Source organism: Carassius carassius, chromosome 1 (assembly GCF_963082965.1).
Source record: "Carassius carassius chromosome 1, fCarCar2.1, whole genome shotgun sequence".
Lineage (NCBI taxonomy): Eukaryota > Metazoa > Chordata > Actinopteri > Cypriniformes > Cyprinidae > Carassius > Carassius carassius.
The window spans coordinates 43,865,651-43,889,281 of record NC_081755.1 but is presented as its reverse complement, the minus strand read 5'-3'; the positions used below and the strand labels follow the sequence as shown (position 1 = coordinate 43,889,281).

The following is a 23,631-nucleotide window of genomic DNA, read 5'->3' as shown; positions in this document are numbered from 1 at the left end:
TTTATAGATCTATAGCAACTGGGCAAAACAACCTGTTAAACACATTTATTTGTATGCTGAATCAACAGTAAATTTTAATCTCAACCTCAATCCATAACAATGATATTTTAAGGATAAAGATAAAAAAAAAAAGAAGACCTGAAGACCTTATATATATATATATATATATAATGAGTTTTAGAATAATTTTGCTGTGTTCTTTTATTTTTGGTGTAGCTCGTTAAATTTAGTTTTAAGAAGTATTAAGCACACCATTTCCATGTTTCATTATGTTTTGATTATTTATTAAGACAATATCAGTTAATCTCTAAGCTGATTTGTAGGCCTGTTAGTTAAGGTAACAATTAATATTCTGATATTATTTATCTATATGTCAACTAGGCAATATTTGGCCGTTTTGAAAGTGGCATCAGCCAATAAAGTGTCCTCTTACCCCGTTACATAGAGGTTAGCCAAACACATAAATAAAAAATAAAATGCTGCACACATAATTATATTTAATTATGCTTTTGTTTTGATTATTATAATAACACAGTATTTGTTCAAAACCATATTCATTTATTGTGAGATATTGTTACAATCTAAAATAACTGTTTTGTATTTTAATGCATTTTAGTTTTTAATTAATTCCTGTGCTGCAAAGCTGTTTTTTTTCAGCAGCAATTAATCATTCAAGTCAACGTTGAAAACAATTTGAAATAAAAATATTTTCAAACCATATATATTTTGTAACATATTTATCATCACTTTTGGTCAATTTATTTCGTTCTTGCTCGAAAAAAAAGGAAAAACCCGAACAAATACTAAACTCAAACAGTAGTGTATTTATGTAAGAGGAACTTTAATGAGCCGCAATTGTTAAGAACTACAATCAACATTCCCGCTCCCCCTCAGTAAATAATTAGGAGGCATGCTGATGCTGTTTGATGTTGTTGCCCAATCTCAGACTCTGTGTACCGACCATATGAAAGTCACAGCAGTCATTCGTTTAGCTGGAGGTGCCAGTAACCGCATCCACATTCAGCTGCAACTAAACATCTTCTTTAATCATGTGCCCAAGGAACAACAGGCTTTTTCAGTCTGGCAGACGCTTTGGGCTCAGGCTTTTGTTAGGAATGTGTTTCTGCTGAGCTACTGTTGGTTTAGGTAGAGCATCAGACCGCCGAAGGGATTGTGTATTTATAAGACACGATCAGATGGACTGATACTGAACGCAGCACAAGACGTCTGCAAGAAGAGAGCCACTGTCCTTGTCTTCTCCTCATGATGAGAGCTTGTGTTTTTGGGGTCATTCAGTGTCATCAGAGATTGAGCCGCTGGGTGAACGATGTTTACTGACCCACTTGCATCTCACTCATAGATGGGGTTTAATTGCTCACACATTCTCTCTGTCTGGCACCTTCTGTTCATTAAGGAAGATCAGACTCCACAGGCTGCTAAAGATATTCACCCACAACTCTGTGATTGTCCTCTGTTCTGAATGTTGTGTCTATAAAAAAATGTGCTGGATTAAAAGCTTGATGTAGGGCAGAAGGCAACATGAGGGTGAGCAAATGATTACAGGATATTTTTTTTAATGTACTGATGTTACTTAGGGATGCAAGAGTATTAGTGATGTATCCTCATGTCAGCTAGATTAGCATCAGCCAATAACTTGTCTTCTTGCTCATGTACCAGTTGCATACTAATGTCAGTCCTGTACAGTATATGGAGGTTAGCCAGCCAATGATAGAAATAAAAATAAAATGTTGCACAAATTTAAAATAAGGCCCCTTTTAGCCCAAACACACACTGCCATTCAAACGTTTGGGGCCTTTTTTTATTTACTTTTTTATTATTTAAGATTTCTTTTTATATATATATATATATATATATGTTTCTTGAGCATATTGTCTTGACCCCAAACAAATGAATGGTAGAATAGATTAGGCCTATATGTGCACTTTTACAGCATTCCTTTTGTTAAAAATGTATGTATATATTTTTTTGTTTGTTTGTTTGTTTATTTTATTATATTGATTCTTTTTGTGCAGGGAGATCCAATTTACAAATGATTCTTTCATTAGAACTGATTATATTTTATGATTCAGTCAAACTGTTTCACAAAGCATTTGTTTATGACTTTGTTCTGTTTATACGTTTTTAATATTGGGGGCACTATTGTTGATGAATAAATAAATATCTTTATAAAGAACTGTAAATAGCAGAACAGGTGATAATCTTAAGCATTGTATTAAACAACAATTTTACTGCAATAATAGAACATAAAATGCTGTTCAGGGGATAAATCTTATTATTATTTTTTTTGTGACCTTCAATCCGAAACTGTCATTCAGATTTGATGACAAATCAGTGTGTTTTGCCTTCAGTGTGTCTTTCTAGTTCTAACCATTTGATTAAATTGTGTATGGTTACAACCTCATGTACCTGAATTGTTTTGTATAGACACTAGAACAATTTTGTTTTGTGTTTGTGATGGGTTTGCTCTCATTTAATATTTGAGTATGTGCGTCGATGCATTGTGAGCAAGATGATTTTCTACGTCTTATACGTGTTTTATGATTTCATAGATTTCAGTGTACGTTTGGACTTTTTCTGTGTTATTTCACGCTCAGGCCTGTTGATGGCTGTCTAAAGCTTGAGAGAGAGCATGTGTGTGTTTTGTGTGCATTTGTGTGTGGCATGTGCCCAGCTGTTCCTTTGCATCTGCCTGCCTTCACTTTGGTATTTGTGCCTTGTTGGGATGTTTCAGAGGGAGACGTTCATGCCGTTTTACAAACACTTTATCCTTTTATACCCTGTAAAAGTTTTAATTGTGGGATTAACAGACTGATGTCAGTTTTATAGGGGCCAGGATGTCATAGAGCAGAGGTGCCAAACCTTTTACGACCAAAGGCCACAAATCAAACTTTGATTGAGATTGATTTGATTGAGAGCTGTGAAATTAAAGTAGATGTTGCTTAATATACAATTATATTATATTAAAATGTACATTTCTTTAAAAAAAAAATATATATATATATATATATTCTCTACATTTCAGTGGACAAATAAAACAAAAAATGTAAAAAAAATAAATGATAATAAATAAATAAATAAATAAATAAATAAATATATATATATATATATATATATATATATATATATATATATATATATATATATATAGATGTTATATTATTAACATCTGATTAGCCTAAAACATGAAAAATATTATGACAGACTTCACAAAAATCCACTATATTTAGCTGTGGCATTTTGCATAAAGTGTTTAGCTTTCAGTTTATTTTGCACATTTATTTTTGCAATAAATTATTAGTTAAAACATATGGATATGTGTATGTGTGTGTGTGTGTATATATAATATGTATACTATGAGGAGTCTGTGTTTTTCTGTCCTCCCCATATATGCAGTGAATGTACAGTGCAGTAAGACTGAGTGTACCCTCTCTGACTAGTACACATCTTGTTGTGTCACACAAACACACACACACACACACACACACACACACACACACAACACAACACAACACAACACATCGTTTGTGCTGTGACACGCAGCTTTATTGTTCTTCCCTCTTCCATACGGGAATCTCTCACTGTCTCTCTCTAGCTCGTCCAGTGAAATCTCAGTGCTGTTGTGTCTGCTTTCTGTGCTCACAGTAAGTTTCAGTCTCTTCGGTTTTATGATCTGTAAACGTGATTTGTAATGGTAGTTTCACCCTCTTAGCGTCCACTGTTTTAACTGTGTGTCCTGTGCGATGGAAATGAAAATCCAGATGGTCTCGATGTTTTCAGATGGATGTTTAATCTCAGGTTACATTCACTTCCTCTCTCCACAGGAAGAATGCAAGCAGATCATGGCCCGTCAGAAGTCCAACTCGCAGTCGGACTCTCACGATGATGAAGTGTCTCCTACTCCTCCAAACCCAGTGGTGAAGGCCCGGCGCCGGAGAGGCGGGGTCAGCGCCGAGGTCTACACAGAGGAGGATGCCGTCAGCTACGTCAGAAAGGTTAGAAAAGCAGATACAGTTTGGATTATTGTCTCAGTCGCCCCATCATTAATAGACCAGAGTCACTGCTGTATTTTCACATTTGTTTTTAACCCTTTTTTAACCCTACACCTCAGAAACTGCTTAGTAACATCCACAACACCCTAGGATCATGGCTGCACATTTTTCACAAGCACAACACTGACAAATTACTGAGAAAATACACAGAAATTTGAAAATGCCAGTAAATATTAAGAATTTTTTATGAGTATTCATCTAGTAAGTGGTTTTCTTTGCTTATAGGTCATCCCAAAGGACTACAAGACAATGACCGCCCTGGCCAAAGCCATCTCTAAGAACGTGTTGTTTGCCCATCTGGATGACAATGAGAGAAGGTAAATGCACATCATCGGATGTTGTTTGTTGACTGGTTTAATAAGTATATAAGGCTACGCTCACACCGTCAGTGTTTGGGATTGACAACCGCGTTTGCTTATAGGTGTGAGTCTCGAAACTTCCTGTTCACACAGCAGCTTAAGTATCAAAGATGCTGATGACCTAAATGGCTCACTCTTATTACCTTTGACATGACACAAGTTCAACTGATGTGTGATTTCATCTATCATATCTTGATTAGCCAACATTTGAGTTGCACACATACCATGAAAATGTCAGGAGACTGGATCACTGTGTGACGTGAGTACAGTTTTGTTCACACATGCCTAAAAACACACAGTGTGTTTTTGATTCCAGAACACAGTTGTCACTCATGTAAATAACTGAAATGTGTGTGAACGCAACCGTATTAATGGCTCAAATCTGTATTCTGCTGTGTGAACGTGGCCTTATCCACACTATAGTTCTTATTGGCCACGGACACACTGTAAAGATTCAGGAGTGACAACCGCATTTAAATATTTGAGTTGATCCCCATGCCCTTGAAGGTTGTTATGTCCACTTATTATAAGCGATGCATATTAAGCGGCATTCGGTTTTGCCGTTTGGGCTCGGCTCACAAAGTGATCCAGTTTATGAAGTTAATAAGCAATTGGGTGCAAATTGGTGCACTGCTCATACAGAAAAGATACAACTCTGATCCACGTTTAAATACAATTTTTTTAAAGAAATTCAAACAATAAAACCCGTATTGTGGCTCTTTTATCTATCGTTCAGATCACTGTATTGCTAAGTTCAAGTGGCACATGAACCGATCATCTCTTCCTCTTTACTAGTTCAGCAGGAAATGAACATGAATGAACATCAGAAGGTATATTGTATCTTGAACACCAGAAGGTATCTTGTATCTTTGACATCAGAAGATATCTTCAACTGCGGAAAGACATCATTATACACAATTGTTCAAGTCCAGTGAAGTTAATCTACTGTCCTGTCTGATTTGTTTGGTGGATTCTGCGTTATGGTTCGTCAGAGCGCCTGTCAATCAAACTCCCTGTGAAGGGTCAATTCAATACGTCTGTCGCTCCCATATTTTGCTGAACTGTGTGTACAGGACAGGATGAAGCACTAGAAGGTGAAGCTGCAGTGTGTATGTGGTCATGGTGAGGTCTTCTGAATGGGCTTGTGCTGTTAGCAGCTTGTTTCTTGTTGTCAGCACTGGTCTTGTGTGTGTTTGGCGGGGTGAGGGTGTGAGTCGTGTCAGAGGGGCTTGTGAGTAGCCACTGTATTTGCTCTGTTGCTCTCGTCACCATGGCAGCCCACGTCGAAATAAAACAAGGCATTGTGTCTGAGCCTAGTGGAAAGTGTGTTTTAATGTGGGTGTGGGGAAATAGAGTTGCTCAGATTGTTTCGTTTTGGCTTTCGAGTCCGGGGGATGCCACAAACCCTAAACAACAACGAGCAGAAAAAAAGCCTCTCCCAGTCCACCAGGAATTTCGCTCAGGTTGCTCCGTCTTTGTGTCCGGAATACGGTTTCATTGCTGAGGAGAATCCATTATCCACACAGATCCACCATGAAGGGAACCAGCTCTCAGCTTTCTGCTTATAAAACCTCTATGAGAACACACGAAACGGCCCGAACGCTCAAAACATCCCGTCTGCGCTCAGCTGGAAATTCACCACACTTATTATCAGGCCTTCTTGCCAGGGACTGCAGATGCGTGTTATCGTGTTTTAAGATTGATATCATTTCTTTGGCCACTGTGAATATATCACAGTCACCATTTATCAGAATTACAGGCAGATTTAGTGGGAAAAGACTGATTTTGTGCAGTGCATCATCTGAAGGCGAGGCTTACCTTCTCATTTCTCTTTGGAAAGCTCCAGAACGCTCTTCATAGTTCTGACTCAGACTCGTAGAGAACATTAATGTTGTTTCTATGGTTACAGAGTGTTTGCTCCTGGTGACGGCTGCACACAGTGTCCAGTTTTCTGCATGTGTGTCTGTGATACTGTCAAAACAACAGGCTTGATGTGGTCATACCAGACATCACTCTGTGGTATCTGGTAAATGACAGGATAATGACTTTATGTCAGGATCATTTCATTGTTTTATAGAATTATGTTAGTCTGACATGTTGCAGATGCAGAGCAGTCTGGATTTCTCCAGACAGTGAATACTTACATTTTTTTATTATTGCCTGTTAAATAAATAAGGAAATGTGTGTGTGTGTGTGTGTGTTTATATATATATACATATAACATATATACATATGAACAACAACACATAACAAAAAGCAACTTAGAAAATGTAGAACCCATCCCACCCCCTGGTAGACTAAAGAGTAGAGAAGAAAAATAATAAATAAATACATAAAGTAAAATAAACAATAATAAAAATAAATTAAGTATTATTGATGCATAGAATACAATAAAATAATATTTACAAAGATTTTAGAAAAGATGAAACAACATTAAAAGATGAATGCCATAAACATCACACAAATATAAATTAATTGATTATTTTAATAGATATTTTTTTTATTGCAAAAATAAAGATATAAACTATTTAAATCAGAGTAAAAATTAAGATTAAAACTAAAACCATAAAAAAAAAACACATCTTAACTGGACCTAAAAAAAATAAAAAACGTTTTTGTTTGAAGTCAACAAGGCAACATTTCTTATTTGAATTTACATTTAAATATATGCTGATAAGTTAAAATAAATTAACTAAATAGATTAATAAAATAAAGACAAAAAAATACGAAATAACAACCCACAATAAATGACTGAAATTTTAACTATAAATTCAAAGTGGAAAATATAAAAAGTATTTCAAGATTTGAATAAAAAGTATTATAGTATCTCATTGATGTGCTAAAATAGCACTGATTAAAAAAACTAAAAACAAAAAAAAAACTTTATCTTAATTAAATTTTACTTCCTGGGTGAATGTAAAGTTCTTTCAAAAACAAAAACAAAAAAATCTTACTGAAACCAACCATTTGAATGGTAATACATTTTTTAAATTGAAATTTCAATTAAATTTACAACAGATTTGTCATTCTCAGTCTTGATCTATAGCCACTATACAACCCCAGAGTTGTGAACAGTGCAGTAAGATGTAAAAAGCAGTGGCATACAGTAGGTGGGTGGGAGTCATATGCTTTGCAAATGTAATCAGCACTGGCACAGATTTGACTGTGGGCTCTTGCAGGCATTCACACATATGGCCATATATAGTAGAACATGCCATACACTGTTTGCTTTATTATGCTGCAGTCAGTAAGAGCTTCTTGTTATGGTCACTGGAGACACGCGGGCAGATGTAATCACCGCTGGAGCTGAACATTACAGCTAGATGGCAGATATTGTAAGGGAGTATCTGGCATGTGGCACAGCCCACCCTAGGGTCCACCCTACCGGTTATTTTTTGTCTGGTGTGGTTTTGTTGTCATGGCAAATAAAAGCAATTACCTCATGGTGGTATGGGAATAGCTCATTGGCAAATTTAATGCACAGTCTGATGCTGAACTTGACCTTGGGAGTTAAGTCAGCATGAAACACATATGAGTCATTAATGGAAGCTGGTTTTGTAAGCACAAAATATAATCTTTCTATTCATCTATTTTGTGATGTTCTTTCGGTAAAGAGAAATTCTTGAGTTCAGATGGCCTTTATACTGTACTTGTGTTCAAGGTTCGACTCGTTGAGATATTTAGGCTTTACATTTCTTTGCCTGTTTTGCTTGTTTAACCAGCTTTGAACCAGTTTTTTTTTCTTCAATGTTTTGTAATTCTGTAATTCAGCCAATTCATAGTTATTTTTGATGATGTTTTTTTCTTTTTGCATAACAGTGAAAAGTTAAAAATATTAAATATAATTAATATGACATAGAAGTCACATATATCACAAAATCTATATTTTCCTAAAATGGGCTTTATTTTCTTAATAAAAACTCCCGTTTTTGTTATTTCTCATTATTTTCAATGGTTATTCTCATTAAAGTAAAACATTAATAAAAAGTCAGCATAAAATAAAAAACACATGACATACTACTTTGTGTAGTATTATTTACTGTACTGCTGTAAGAATTTAATCATATTAAAATCTAAGTAATATTACATATTAAATACATAATTTTACAACAATGCTAAAAATATTTTCCTAAAATGGGCTTCATTTTCTTTATGCAAACTTGAACTTTTTTGTCATTTAAAGGGTGAAATATGACCTGCTCTTGACAGGTTTTGCACGGTTCACCTTATTATTTTCAGTTTATATGTTATTTTTGATTTATATCATACTTCCTGTAATTGCTTTATTCCTTTGCATTTGTCTTAAACTCTCAATTTTTTATATCTATTTCCTTTTTATTTTAAGGTGTCCTTACAGTGTAATCATACATTTACATGTACTTACTTTATGATTAGGGTTTGACGTAGGGTATATTGCATGTAATTATGCATAGTTATTTTGTTATTATAATAGTACTTTTAATGTTTAACAAGGACACCTTAAAATAAAGTGTTACCGAACATCTTATTTTATCCACAAACACACATGGACTCTGAAACTTCAGAGCCTTGTTTTGCACTTCCAGCGTCCTCTCTGCGGCCACAACTCTCCCAGACTTGAACAGGGGCCCTGCAGCATCTCAAACAAAAGAGCTTTGTCTTCTAATTAAAAGACAAAATACCAGCAATCAGCAGCAGCGAGCGCCTGAGCTGCAGTGAACCATGGATACTGTACCTACAGAGACATTGTCCGTTTATTTTTGCAGACAGTGTGTTGTGGTTTTGCGTACACATTTCTGCACGTACATGAAATAAGTCACTATGAGCGTGTACGTCATGCTTTCTAGAATTAGAGCGATAAGCTTGTGGAGATTAGCATGTAAAATAATGTTTTCTTTGTATAACATCATCACAGCTCCAAAGTAGGCTAACATAATGCAATCAAATGTAGTAAAAGCATGGTTGGTTTGATTTTAAACGGTTTCGATGTCTCCTGATAACTCGTAGTTGCTTTATCGCGTCCAAACACATCTGTTCAGCTCCCCTTTATAATGTTAACCTGCTCTTAGCATAATGGCTATCTGGTTTCCTGCTCATATCTGATATAAACTTCACACCGTGATTGTGGGGAACAGCTGTTTCTCGCACCTGCGGAGCAGACAGTACTATTAAAAAAGTAGACAGTCATGCTTTTGTAATGCTAGCTAGTGTGGTTATTGAGTTTCATATGCGGTTCAAGTAATGAAAGAAAGGTGGATTATGAAGAACTTTGTCAAAAACCAAAAAATGCTTCAGCTTTTGTTTAGCTAGTAAATTCTTCAAATGCTGGTAGAATTTTTAATACAGAGAAAGACAAGGACAAATGAACTGTCTCTATGCAGACTGAGTGAAAGGTAATGTGTTCACATTCTTCACTGGATGGATGGACCTGTCTCTCGAGAATCTCAAGTCTGCCGTCACATGTGCACGTTAGCTATCTTCGTCAGTCATGCAGGTCGTTTCGCTGTGCCTGAACTTCATTTTTCAATTTAAATTTGACATTTTCCGAGGAAATTGTGATGAAAATTTCTGAAGAAATGTGATGCTCGCCTGTTGTTGGATGTTCAGAGTGGATGTAGTGTGTTGCTATGCGCTTGCTAGAATGTTCTGGATGATTATGTTACTGACAAGAGTCAAAATTCTAATCAAATTCAAATTAATTTATTCATTTATTGCTTTTGACAATATATGTGACCCTGGACCACAAAACCAGTCTTAAGTGTCAATTGTTTGAAATTGAGATTTATACATCACCTGAAAGCTGATGATCTGCCCATTGATGTATGGTTTATTAGGATCGGACAATATTTGGCCGAGATACAACTATTTGAAAATCTGGAATCTGAGGGTGCAAAAAAATAAAAATACTGAGAAAACGTTTTTCTCTCGGCAAAATAATTAAATAGTTTCCAAAACGAAATAAAATCTGTAATCTGCAAATGTGACGCTAACACCTAGTAAACAAAAATCTGCCACACTGCCACTACTGCTCTCAAAAATTGATAAGACCACAATGTTTCGACTCTAAGGGCTTCGTCAGGCAAAACATCGGTGCATCCCTGTTATACACTGCCGTTCGAAAGTTTGAGATCAGTACGATTTTTTATGTTTTTTAACGGATCAGCCTTATACTCATCAAGGCTGTATTTATTTGATAAAAAATACTGAAAAATGTTAATATTGTGTAATATTATTGCAATTTCTTAGTGTTTTCTATGGGTGGCAGGAAAAAAACTGCGCTGGGACCGCGGTTCAACTTAAATCTGACAAAGCATCTGTAATACATCTGTGGTTTGCTATAAATAGCACGTAAAACAAACTGGGTTCAACTAATATATGTTTCTGTTGATGCAAGCGCATTCTGGATTCCCAGACATTACAACAATAGCGATTAGGGGAAAAAAACCCTGGACAAATCATTCACTCTTGTTCAATGTGAATGCCTTATGCTGGAATATGAGCAGTCATTTATTCCGTCATCACCCGGGTGCTGATAGTGCGCGCACAGATGAGACATGAACAACACATGTTAATGTGTTTCAACTAAACTCATTTAAGCAGTTTAAACATTTAAGAGTGACTTTTTCTCTTAAAGTGACAGTCTTTGTATTAATAGAAACGGCAACAACAAAGAAATCACTCACTGCTCTTGATTAAAAAGCTTTTATAACTTTAATAAAGAATTATCTTTAATTTATATAGTCCAATTCGCAATGCTGTTTTACGTTTGATTACTTTATTCAATTTCTGTACCTAAAACTTATGCTAGACCTGCCTAAAAAAAAAAAAAATCCTGAAAAAAACTGTTTATTGTTTGCATCTTTAATCTATTGTATTTATTTGTGCGGTTGCTTGTAGTTGGATATAATATTCTTCTTTTTTTTAATTAGAAAGTATAGTTTTTTCATAAACATAGCACATACCGAACTGTCCCGAAAACCGTGACTCTAAAACCGTGAAACAAACCGAACCGTGAAAGTTGAACCGTGCCACCCCTAGTGTTTTCCTCTTTTACTATACTTATGCTTTTCTGTGATGCAGTGCTGAATTTACATCAGCCATTACTTCAGTCTTCAGTGGCTCATGATATTTCAGAAATCATTCTAATAATATACTGATTTATTATCAGTGTTGAAAATCTATTTGACATTATTTTTTAACAAAATGCAGTACCAGTCATGCAGTTGAGATTTTCTTTAAATTACATATTACTTTACTGTATCCAAGTAAGATTGGGTATACTTGTAGTTAGTGTTGTCAAAAGACCCGGTACTTCGGTACCAAGTTGGTACTAAAAAAATGTAAATGTGATGGTACCAGGTTTCTTTAAGTACCGGTAGTACAGGGGTCCCGTTCAAACCCGGTTCAGTGCTATGGTTTCCGCGAAGCAGAAAACGCGGACGGAATCTCAAAATCCAGTCATGAAAATGAAACTTACATTTTAATATAGACAGTCATGGAATTTGTCAAAGTTAGCATAAATTAATCAAATCAAATCTCCATATGGACCAGTATCTGTAAATGTTAAGCCGCAAAAGTTGTTTGAAATATGAATCTGTGTTCTGCGCGTCTCTGTGTTAATTAATGAATGGCAGAGACGTGCGGGTTTGTTTACTACATAGACTGAAGCGCATGACGCTTGCATTAATTTCAGCATCTGAGCTTCAGAGTTCTCTCTCCATCAAGCGATCTGAACTTTTCAGTTCATCTCAATGGACGCACAGTGCACCTGTAATTGATGCTCTGTAAACTCTTTGTGAAGGCGCACGACTCACCGTTGCTTTACTGATAGCGCTGTTTCTCACTCATGCAAAGAGAGAGAGAGAGCGAGAGTCTTACCACGCTGAATCGACACGCTATATGTAAACTATTCTTTGTTGTCTTCTCCTGTCAAAATAATGGAGTTCATTTAGAATTATTCATATTCATTTTCGAACAAGCAGACGACATACCGGTTTCTCCGGTAGTGGGCGGAGCTAATGCACAAATGACAATTTCATTGGCTGGCGCTGATCTATTTCAGCAAATCAGTTTGACCGAACGCAGACAACGTGATTAATATTCATGAACCCAGCAGCTCATCAATTCATAGTGCATTGTATTTACATTAGTATGAAAGTAGAATTAGTAGCAGTATTATCTTTTAATAATAATTAATGATCTATTACTATTTTTTTTTACAGAAACCCTCAATGACCAAAAATATCTTAAGCATCACCACCAGTCTTAAGTTCAGTAAAAATGACAAATATGCATTCATTAGGCCTAAAAGTTAATTTTTACATAAAGGCATTGTGCTATAAATATTACTATTATTTAGTAAAATGTATGTGATACTGCTACTACTGTTGAAAAAATTTATAAAACTTTATTTTTTAAAGAAATAAATCACAATATTTCTTCCATGTTTTAATTTTAATAGCAAATCCCCTTTATTTACCAAAAATAAAATGTTTAAATTTCATAAATTAAAAGACAAATTAAATTTGGGTGAAACTTGTTTACTGTTTTTCATAATTATATAACTTGTAGAAAAACTTTAAACACAATTGTAAATAAGTATAAAGAATGGCATTGGTTTTATTTTTATGCTAAAAAGTAATTTTTTTTAAATTAGCATATTTTTGTGTTTTGCTTTGGTACCGAAATTGGTACCGAGAACCGTGGATTTTCACTGGTATCGGTACCGAATACTGAAATTTTGGTACCATGAAAACACTACTTGTAGTAGTTGTTTAATTTATTGTACAATGTTTATGATTTATTTATTTTTATTAGTTGAAAAGTTATCACCCCTAAGTCTTCATGATACTCTTTCTGTAAATATGGTACTGGTCCTTCCCTTAATGTAAATCTATTAATTATTTTGTGATTTTTCCTCCCTCAGGTAAAAATCATGCATAGTTTAGAAAATGAAGAGAGCTCTTCTTAAAAAGCCACACAATTTGAGGTATTTTGTTATTAGCAACAGTGTTGTAGGGGACGACTTGTGCTCCAAAGTTAAACAAGCACCACTAATAATACGCTGCTTATTAACTTTGGCTGGGAATCGTATGAACATGCAGTGATATTATTTTTAGTTCATGTTGGCTTGTTGGTACTTGTGTTCGTTCTTAGAATAGCATTTTGTACTAGCAGTAAATTACCAATTGATAACTAAAGGTTTCCATTATGTATGAGCAAAGATTTTTCCTCCTCGTGGCACAATTATAGGGATGACTTTGATGTACAGTATCTAGATTTGGCCGTTAAATCAGTGCATGAAACTGCGTGCTGCAGCCTGCCCGAGCACACGGATGGTGTTGGGCTTTCAGAGAAGTTCTTGTAGCAGTCGACAGTAAACCGTGAGCACAGTCACTCAGCAGTGCAGACGCACAGTCTGAAACAGAAATGCACAGGTCAGAATGTGACACTGTGAAAGTACATGAGCTGATTCACTTCCTAACATGCACTGAAATTACACTTCAAAAGTGTGGGAGCAGGAACCTTTTTTTTTTTTTGTTTAAGAAATAATGTAAATGATTTCCATTTCAAATAAAGTGTTCTTTTGAACTTATTTACCTATTTATCAGAGAGTCTTAAAATATATATATATATATATATATATATATATATATATATATATATATATATATATATATATATATATTAAGCAGCAACATTTTTTACGATGTTTTTAACATTGGTAGTAATATATATATATATATATATATATATATATATATATATATATATATAATGAGTTTTAGAATAATTTTGCTGTGTTCTTTTATTTTTGGTGTAGCTCCTTAAATTATTTAAAAATATATATATATTTTTTTTTTAATTATTTTTTTAAAATAAATTTTTTATATATATATATATATATATTATCACTGTATTTTGTAACATTGCCTATTCATGAAAGCAGTTAAATGATTATTTATTTTATTTTTTTCTGCAGACAGATTTGGTTAATCCAGTGCTAGTTTCTTTAATGTGTGTGTGTTTGTGTCCTTGTGTTCACATAAAGTAGAGCATGCAGCTGGGGTAATCCACCAATTAAGCATCGAGTAATGACCCTTCTGGCCTTTGACCCTTGACCCTTGACCCAGCAGCTTCTGGCCTTTGCTCTCATATGCCAGTGCTGATGGACAGTGAACATCTTTGGAAACAACAAAGTGCATCAGATCATTAATGAACTTCTCAGTAAAGTTCCTCAGAATGTACAAATAGTAATTTCTGAATCCCATCCGATCTTTTCTGTGTCTGACTACCTTTTAGTTAAAACGGCACATAAAACCGAAGTAAAGACTGAAGCAAGTCGTCCGGATCATCAGCCTTTTGGTTTCGAGTGTTTTTAAATAGCACAGCTCATAGTCTACCTGATAGGCCACACACGCAGCAGAGGTCTTGTAAGGCCAGTTTATTTTGTCCCAGTCTGTTTTAGGCAAAGGAAATGGGGAGCAGAGGAAGTTTGCGGATGACGTAACGCTGCGGCTGTATCGGATGAACCCGAATCACAGCTTCAGAGCTCAGGCTAATGGAGGACACCTTTGACTCTTAGATCTGCCTCATAATCTGCTCAAATGCTCCCACCCCAGGTGGCTGTCCAGTTCCTTCAGATATGAGCTCAAATGATGCACTCTTCAGAAGAGCCAGAGATAAACAGAGAACGAGAGCTGCTCTTCATGAACATATGTGGATAAGGCATTAATCGTTGGCCTTTTTGCTCATTATTCAACAGCATTTACTTGACAATCCTCTTTCACGGTTGATTTAATTCTACACGGCATCTAAGAATTATACAGAACGCTGTGTAAATGACATGAATTCACAAACCTCTGCACCTACCCTTTTATTTGTAACCCTGGACCACAAAACAAGTTTTAAGGGTCAATTTTTCAAAATTTAGATTCATACATAATCTTAAAGCTGAATGAATAAGCTTTCCGTTGATGTATGGTAGGAAAATATTTGGCCGAGATACAACTTTTTGAAAATCTGGAATCTGAGGGTGCAAAAAAATCTAAATATTGAGAATATCACCTTCAATGTTGTCCAGATGAAGTTCTTAGCAATTCATATTACTAATAACTGTATTTACATGGAACCTGATCTTTACCAAAGTAGGATATTAAAATCCTAATGATTTTTGGCATAAAAGAAAAATCAGTAATTATGACCAATACAACATACTTTTGGCTATTGCTACAAATATACCTGTGCCACTTATGACTGGTTTTGTGCTCCAGGGTCAGCTACATTGAGGTAGATTTACAAAGTGTTATTTTAGAATTATATACTATTATAATTTGTGAATAATATTTAAAATGAGCTTTTATTTTAATTTAAATTTTAGTAATTTTTATGTTTATTTGTCATTTTTATTAGTTTTAAATATTTCTATTTAGGTTTTTATTTTATATTTATTTATTTATTTATTTTAGTTTTTTTCTTTAACACATTTATTTGCTAAATGTAAGTTTAAGTTTACCTTCATCTATTTTTTTTCATCATCATTTCAATTCCTGAATCTGAATTTTGAACAATAACAACGCTGCTCATTGTGCAATTTTTCTGAAATCCGCCGTCATGTTTTGAATGGTTGCTAAGGTGCTGTGAGCGACTTTAACACGTTGCTATGGAGCTGCTTGGATGTTTTGATTAATACTGATGAGAGTGATGTGTGTTTGATCAAAATTAATTAATTTGAAATCTCATTTTATTAGAAAAAATTATTTAAAAAATGAAATATTGTGAATTATTATTAAAATTTAAAATGTCTATTTTTCATTTTAATATAATTTAAAGAATAAATTATTCTTGTGATCAAAGCTGTCTTCAGTGTCACATGATCCTTCAGAAATCATTATCAAATTCTGATTTTGTGCTCAAGAATCTTCCGATTATTATCAATGCTGAAAACAGTTGTGCTGCTTAATATTTTCCTGCAAACAAAAAAATCTGTACTTTTTGATGCATAACAAAGTTCAAATGAACAGCATTTATTTGAAATAAGCTTTTTTGCAACATTATAGATGCCTTTACTGACACTTTTGATTAATTGAATGCATTCCTGCTGAATACAAGTACGAATGTTTAAACTTTGGAACAGTAGTGTACTAGAACAGAAGATCTCGACCCTGCAGTTTCACTCTCTATCCTGTGAGAGATGCTGTTTCTCCAACTCTGATGATCCACAGTCGGACTCGGTTCATTAAGAGTGGAGCAAATGAGCGCATGACGTTATATCAATCCTGTACGCTCATCAACACTGTATAATTTGAAGATGTTATGTTGTTGTGAGCTGTTAAACTCCGGCCCACAAGAAGCGGCGATGTTTGGATGTGGGCCGCTTTTGGGAGGCACTTGACAGCTTCCACACAGGTGTGTTTGCTCTGGCAGCGGCGATGTCGTAAGCACACTCGTACAAACACACACTCTCACCAGGAAGGAGGAGGAAAAGTGGCTGGCTAATGAATAGCCTTAACTGACTTGGCCCAAGGATGTTTGTCTGGGAAGTTACACAGCAAGTGTGTGTGTGTGTGTGCAGTGAAGGCTGTCCCCAGCTGGAAGTTTCACTCGTCTTTCTTCCCGTGCAGAATTATTGTGGCAGTTTTACCCTGCGAGTGTCACTAGAGATGTTGTAAAGTGCGAGTCTGTGTGTGGTCAATATTTAGCATAGCTTTGTGCTGTCACAAAGGGAGTTTCTGCTAATGAGGTCAGTCGCCACAAGATGCATCTCTCTCTCTCTCTCTCTCCACATTCGTCCTGTTTGCATTCTTTTCTATCTTTTTTTTTCTTTTCTGTCCTCACACTCATGTCTTCTGAGCTGGAGTGTTTAATGTGCTGTTTTGGCCTGTCTGGGCCCCCTGACCTGTCCCGTTACCACCCACCCGGTCCCTGCCATCCCTCTGGAATTCACTGCAACTGTATCAGTGAACATTTCTGAAGGGGCAAAAAATCGAAGAAATACATATGCAAGGCTAAAGTCTATTATCAACTAATAACTCTGTACAGTATATATAATATATATATATATTCACACAAACATTTTACATACATTTAAAGAGATTATTGCTTTAAATAAATACATTAAAAAATTATATATTTTTAAATACATTTCAGGTAAACATTGCATTAAATAATAAATAACTGAATAATTGATTTATTTTTTATGAATGTTTTTATTTGTTATTTTACATAGTTATTTCAAATAGCTTATTTGACTTATTTTCTTGTAAATTATTTACCTATTAATTTTTTGTTTATATAAATGTTTATACATTTATATATTATTTTTTATTTCTTTATACATTAATGTATTCATTTTTTTAATTTAATGATCTTATTGATTTAATTTCAGCAATAATTATAGTATTTTTGATTTATTTAGATATTTACTTATTTTTTAAATTTTCATTTATGTATTTATAAATGTATATATGTTTATGATTTTATCTATACATTTAATTCATTTAGTTATTCGTTTTTATTGATAAATGTATATTTTATATATTGATATTTAAAAATGATATGTATGCATTTGTTTATGCAGCTAGTTAAGCATTTATTTATAAATAAATGAGTGTTTTTTTAATTGATTTAGTTTTAGCAACAAGTACATTACTATTTTGTTGTTATTTTACTTGTTTTAATACATTTAAATTAATTTACTTATAGTTATTCATTTAGTTTTAATTATTAACTTGTTTTATTTATTTTTATTTATTTATAAATTTTTGTTATATATTTTTATTTACATGTTCATTTATTCAGTTAATCAGTTATTTACTTGTTTATAAATTTATATGTATGTTTTATTTAGCTAATAACTATAATATATATATTTTTAAATATATATATGCATTTTGTCTGTCCCTGTTCTCTTCATATTTACATTTACATTTATTCATTTAGCAGACGCTTTTGTCCAAAGCAACTTACAAATGAGGACAGTGGAAGCAATCAAAAACAACAAAAAGAGCAATATTATATTATTATTATTAGTATATTATCATATTGACATGGCTATTAAAATCCATGCAAGTCCATCACTGCTTCAGTGTCTGTGTGACATTTAATGCGTGCATGAAAGTGGATGAATCAGAATAATCAGCAGTAAGTGGATCTCTCCGCTACTGCCTTTCTAAATTTGTTCCAGTTAATGCAATTCCAGCATTTGTAAGCCTCTTTTCCTCTCCCGTCCTCCTGTGAGCTGTGTAAACACTGGACAAAAGAGGCTGAGCTGTTTGTGCTGAGCTCTCCTCTTCAAACACATCGCTCCCTTTCCTCTGCTGGACACCGAAACAAATGATTCAGGCCATGCAGCACTTCCCGTCAAATGTAAGACACTTTAGTTTGCTTTACTGTTTTTATTGCCTGTGTGAGTGTTTGTAGGTGAGACCGTCGGCCTTGTGATCAGGACACGTGAGAAAGACAGAGCCTCTGTCCCGTCAACACTTTTGGTCTTTCCTTCTTTTCCTCCATGGTTCAAAAGGCCAGGTCATATTTCACCTTAAAGCCAAAAGAAAAAATAGGCAACTATATTTTGAATAAGGAAAATCTGCCTATTTTAAGAGCCTTTCAATTTTTTTTTACTGTTGCATTTGATTAAAATATTAAAGGGATAGTTCCCCCTAAAATGAAACCTGTTATTAATTACTCAGCCTCATGTCATTCCAAATGTAAGACCATTGTTTCTCTTTGAAACACAAATGAGGCTATTTTGATGCAATCCGAGAGCTTTCTGACCATCCATAGACAGCGACTCAACCGACACATTCAAGGCCCAGAAAGCTTGTAAAGACATAATTAAAATAGTCCATCAAACATATCTTAATTTATGATCTGAAGATGAACGAATCAAGATGGACAGGTCTTCAACGACATGAGGGTGAGTTATTAATGACATCATTTTCATTTTTGGGTGAACCAACACTTATACTGTGTTCAAACCAAACGCGAATAGAGTGTAAAAAATTTGTGTCTACTGCGTTTAGTTTGCCGCTTGAACATTTTGAATGCATTCGCGCGTCTAGAGCGAGAAAGCAAGTTTGAAGCGAAATTGACGCGCGTCTGAGGCGACATCCGCTTCTTGTGGGAGGGGCAAGTGCTAGCGGTTGTCTGTTTGCAAGATGGCTGATGTTGATCGAGCACTCGGGTCTTTTCCACTATTTCCTGCACACGTCCTCTGAATAAACGCATTATCTTGTTAGCGAAAAGTAGTTGTAGGCTATATTAGGGGGAAAATAGTTGTAAAAAAACAGCGGGAAGGCCGCGGGTCGATAAACGTGTACGTGACTCAAAAGTTAAATGTGTATTTACAACACACTCTTCCAAGCGAGGTCCTTTTTATTCCTGAAATATGAACTTGTGTGTGATACTTGTGTGATAAAGCTCCGGTTGACTGCTCACTGACAACATCAGTCATTCCTCTATGTTGAATGAGTGACTACTGAGCAGGCTCCTGATTGGTTAACGCGACAGACGCTCAATTCGCGTCATTTGCACAAACTAGACATGGGAATGAGGTGAATTCGAGTCTTCCGCGCCGCGCTAAACTCCTCATTCGCGCCGCAAGACCTCCAGACGCGCGTAAATCCTTTGCATTGACTTAACATTGAAATCATTCGCGCCAGACGCTCTTTTCGCGTTTGGTGTGAACACACCATTAAAGCACTAAAATGTTCGTTATGGTTATGTGGTGTAAGTGTAATACAGTAATCATCTTCTGAATGTGATATTTTTTATCAATCAACAAATTTAATAAAATTAAAAAATAAATAAACAAAAAACAAACAGACAAAGAATGATGGATAAAAAATAAGTATTGTCTGTATTTTGGGGTTAAACCTGGACATTCTGGTAGTCCAGATGCTGTCGGTTCAAACCCCAAAAAGTAGAAATGTGTTCTACTGAAACAAAAAGTATACTTCAAAATCACTACTGTAAATCTGCTGTATCAAAGACATAATTGATAAGAAATGTGGGAAGAGACATTTATTTTCTGGATTTCCTCTGATTTGATTTTTTTTTGGCAGTCATAATCTGTAACTTTTTAACTTGATCATGTGTGCCAGATATGTACAGATACGCAGACACTATTGATCTAAGTTCTCCATTTTGCAATATCATACTGAACTGCAAGGAAATCACATTGCTCAGATGTTGATCTTTCATAGCTCTGGAGAATTAATGTGGGCTTTCACCGTGGATCAACATTGTCTCAAATTAGACTTTTCAAATTCCTAAGAAGTAATAAAATAGGCTTAAATCTATCAAATGCTGTCACACACTACAGTGAGAGTATCGCTTAACAGTTCGGGGTCCTTAAGATGTTTTGAAAGTATTAAAATATTGTTTTCTTTAGGTGTTTTCTATTTGAATATATATTAAGATATAATTCTTTTCCTGAGGTCAAAGCTGAATTTTCAGCATCATTACTCCAGTCTTCAGGGTCACATGATCTTTCAGAAATCATTCTAATATGCTGATTTGCTGCTCAAGAAACATGTATTATTATTATCAGTGTTGAAAACAATTGTGCTGCTTCATGTCATTTTTATGAAAACCCATTTTCTGCATTCTTTAGAGCAGCATTTATTAGAAATATAAAATCTTTTGTAGCATTATTTATAAATGCCTTTATTGTCACTTTTGAACAATGTCATGCATCCTTGCCAAATGTATTGATTTCTTTAAATAGCTAATCTTACTGTCCCCTTTGAAAGATGTAGATATAAAATTAACGTGCAGCTCAGATCATTTTGTGTTTGAAGAATTCGGTGAGAAACATTTGCGTTCATATTGAGATCTCAGGCATTGGATTGCAGATTTGCATTGTTAGGATCTCTTCTGAAAGACTAGTGGAGACAGATTTATTGCGTTTTTCTTTAGGAGATGAAGAGTCAAGAGAATAAAGACATTTGCTCTCCCCTTTAATCTCAATTGTATCATGATGATTTTTTCTTTGTATGGTGAAGTGGATTCAGCTGTGTTAAACTGACAATTATGACCATTCTTTCTCCTTCCCTCTGTCTCAGTCAGTCTCTGTTCTCCTCTGGTTTCCTCCTGTTGTTCTGCTGTCTTTCCTCCCTCCCAAACATTCCTGCATTCTTTCTTTTTCCTGGCTTAAAGTGCACTGTCTCCTTCAGCTGCTTTTCCTCGACGTGTGAGGTGTTTTTTTGTATCGTCTGAGTGGTGTGTTTCGTACAGGATGTGAATTCACTGGAGCTACCTCAGTGTGAAGGTTGTACTGTGTCTTAAATATTAATTCATTCCACTTGATTAAATGACAATTATGTGGCGGTTTTGACAGTCTGGCATGAAATCTCCTTTGAGATTCACTTCTTTGGCCTGATTTCAGTGTTGGTGTCACTGTAAATTAATCCATCCATCACTGAAGACAGACAGACGTATAGACTAGACAGACAGACTGCATACTCTGAGCCCAGACAGACAGATGGATCCCAAAGGAAGAAGTGTGTCCAAAACAGCTGCAGTGTTACACATAAATACACGTAGCTCGTGGCCAATTAAACCTGGGTTTTCCCTGCCTCATAGCAACCCTGTGCAGTGTGGATAAACATCTGCTGCTCATGAGTGATAAGAGCAGCATGTGTGTGTGCGTGCGCGTTTATATATAGTTTATGTTAGTGGGTGTGCTTTTTTCCACCCTACAGTGATACCGATACAGTGAAACCACTGATTATCCCCAGTGAAGTTGTTAATGAGGCTTTATCAGTCTGACTTTGTCCCTTCCTCTCTGTTACAGATGCCATCGCTTGTGAAACAAGGTCAGCACTTTGTAAACAGTTTGCACACTTAGAGGGAGCTTTGGCATTTTGTGCATGAGAGTATGCCATGTAGAGTATGCTGAAAATGTCCAGGTTTACAGATGAGTTTGTTTCTTTTATCTGAACAGATAATTTTCGCATTACATCACTATGCTCACCATTTTATCCTCTACAGTGAATAACGTTCCTATATCCATAATTTAGCTTTCTCCAGTAAAAAAAAAAAGTAATCTTGTCTGAATCAGGAGAGAAATACGCACAGATCAAACACTGTTTACAAGAGAAAACTCTGATCTGATCTGAGAGGGCAACAGGGGATGGATGATTTTTTTTCATTGGAGGAAGTGTTTTTATGGATTATGGACTGGTATGTGAACACAGAGACCCATTTGTAAACATCTGGCCTTATCGAGAGACTGTGTTTTGCAGATAGCGTGTCTCAGGACTGATCTCATAAAAGCACACAGGTGTGTGAGTCTGTCATCTGTTTAACACACAGCATTTTGCAGCTTCCACTCGCAGATGAAACAAACACACAGATGTGTCACAGTCAAACGCTTTAAACCAGACATTACTCTCTGATGTGACTTCACTGATGTTTAAGTGAAAGAGAGTTACGCCATTCGAGAGTTAAAGAGAGAGCTCACCAAAAATGGATGTTTTGTCTTTTTTTACTCATCTTGACTTTGTTTCTAACCTGTATGACTTGGTTTGATACATGCTTTACCTCAGCTGGCTTTTACTGTCTGAAGGCTACAGAGTTTGTTCTCTTGCATTCAGCTGTTTTTCCTTGACGTTTGCGAGGGGAAGGCAGGCTCAGGCTTGTGCGGACAAATAAAGGAGACCTAATGTTGGTGCTTTTAACACTTTCCCTTTGAAAGAGTGACGTTCAATTAAAGAAGAAGAGAAGAGGTGATGATTTAGGAGCCTCGTTAGATTTTGCGGTCACACGTACGCACACTAAAACAGTCATTTACAGACCACTGTGCAGACGCTCAGTGTCATCTTATATCTTCCTTTATCTGATGTTCTGCTTTGTATCTTTAACAAAGTATGAATGTCCCTGAATTGCATGAAAACACTACAAGCTGGGATTGGTAGCCAGTTATGATCATTGGGCAGAATAAGGTGCAAACAGGAACAGATTTTTATACAACATTGTGAAATATTTTTACAACAGTTTTTTTTATTTGAATATATGTTAAAATGTCATTTATTCCCGTATTGTAAAGCTGTATTTTCGGCATTATTACTCCAGTCTTCAGTGTCACATGATCCTTCAGAAATCATTCTGATATCCTGATTTGCTTTAGTGTTTATCAATGTTAAAAACAGTTGTGCTGCTTAATATTTTTGTGTAAACGATGATACTTTCAGAAATGTTTGAATAGAAAAATCTAAAGA

General features: G+C 35.2%; 2 protein-coding genes across 8 annotated transcripts in view; both read left to right on the top strand.

Annotated features, from left to right (window-relative positions):
• LOC132151902 (Fc receptor-like protein 5) overlaps positions 1-23,631 on the top strand; it is a 628,771-nt gene that overhangs the window by 507,525 nt on the left and 97,615 nt on the right. The window lies entirely within an intron of this gene.
• The window catches only part of LOC132152027 (cAMP-dependent protein kinase type I-beta regulatory subunit), a 55,347-nt gene that overhangs the window by 1,542 nt on the left and 30,174 nt on the right, over positions 1-23,631 (top strand). For all 3 annotated transcript variants that reach the window (XM_059560674.1, XM_059560683.1, XM_059560666.1), the window contains exons 3-4: positions 3,843-4,013; positions 4,296-4,387. In XM_059560674.1, the coding sequence (XP_059416657.1) occupies positions 3,843-4,013; positions 4,296-4,387 (263 nt within the window). The remainder of the gene's footprint in view (positions 1-3,842; positions 4,014-4,295; positions 4,388-23,631) is intronic.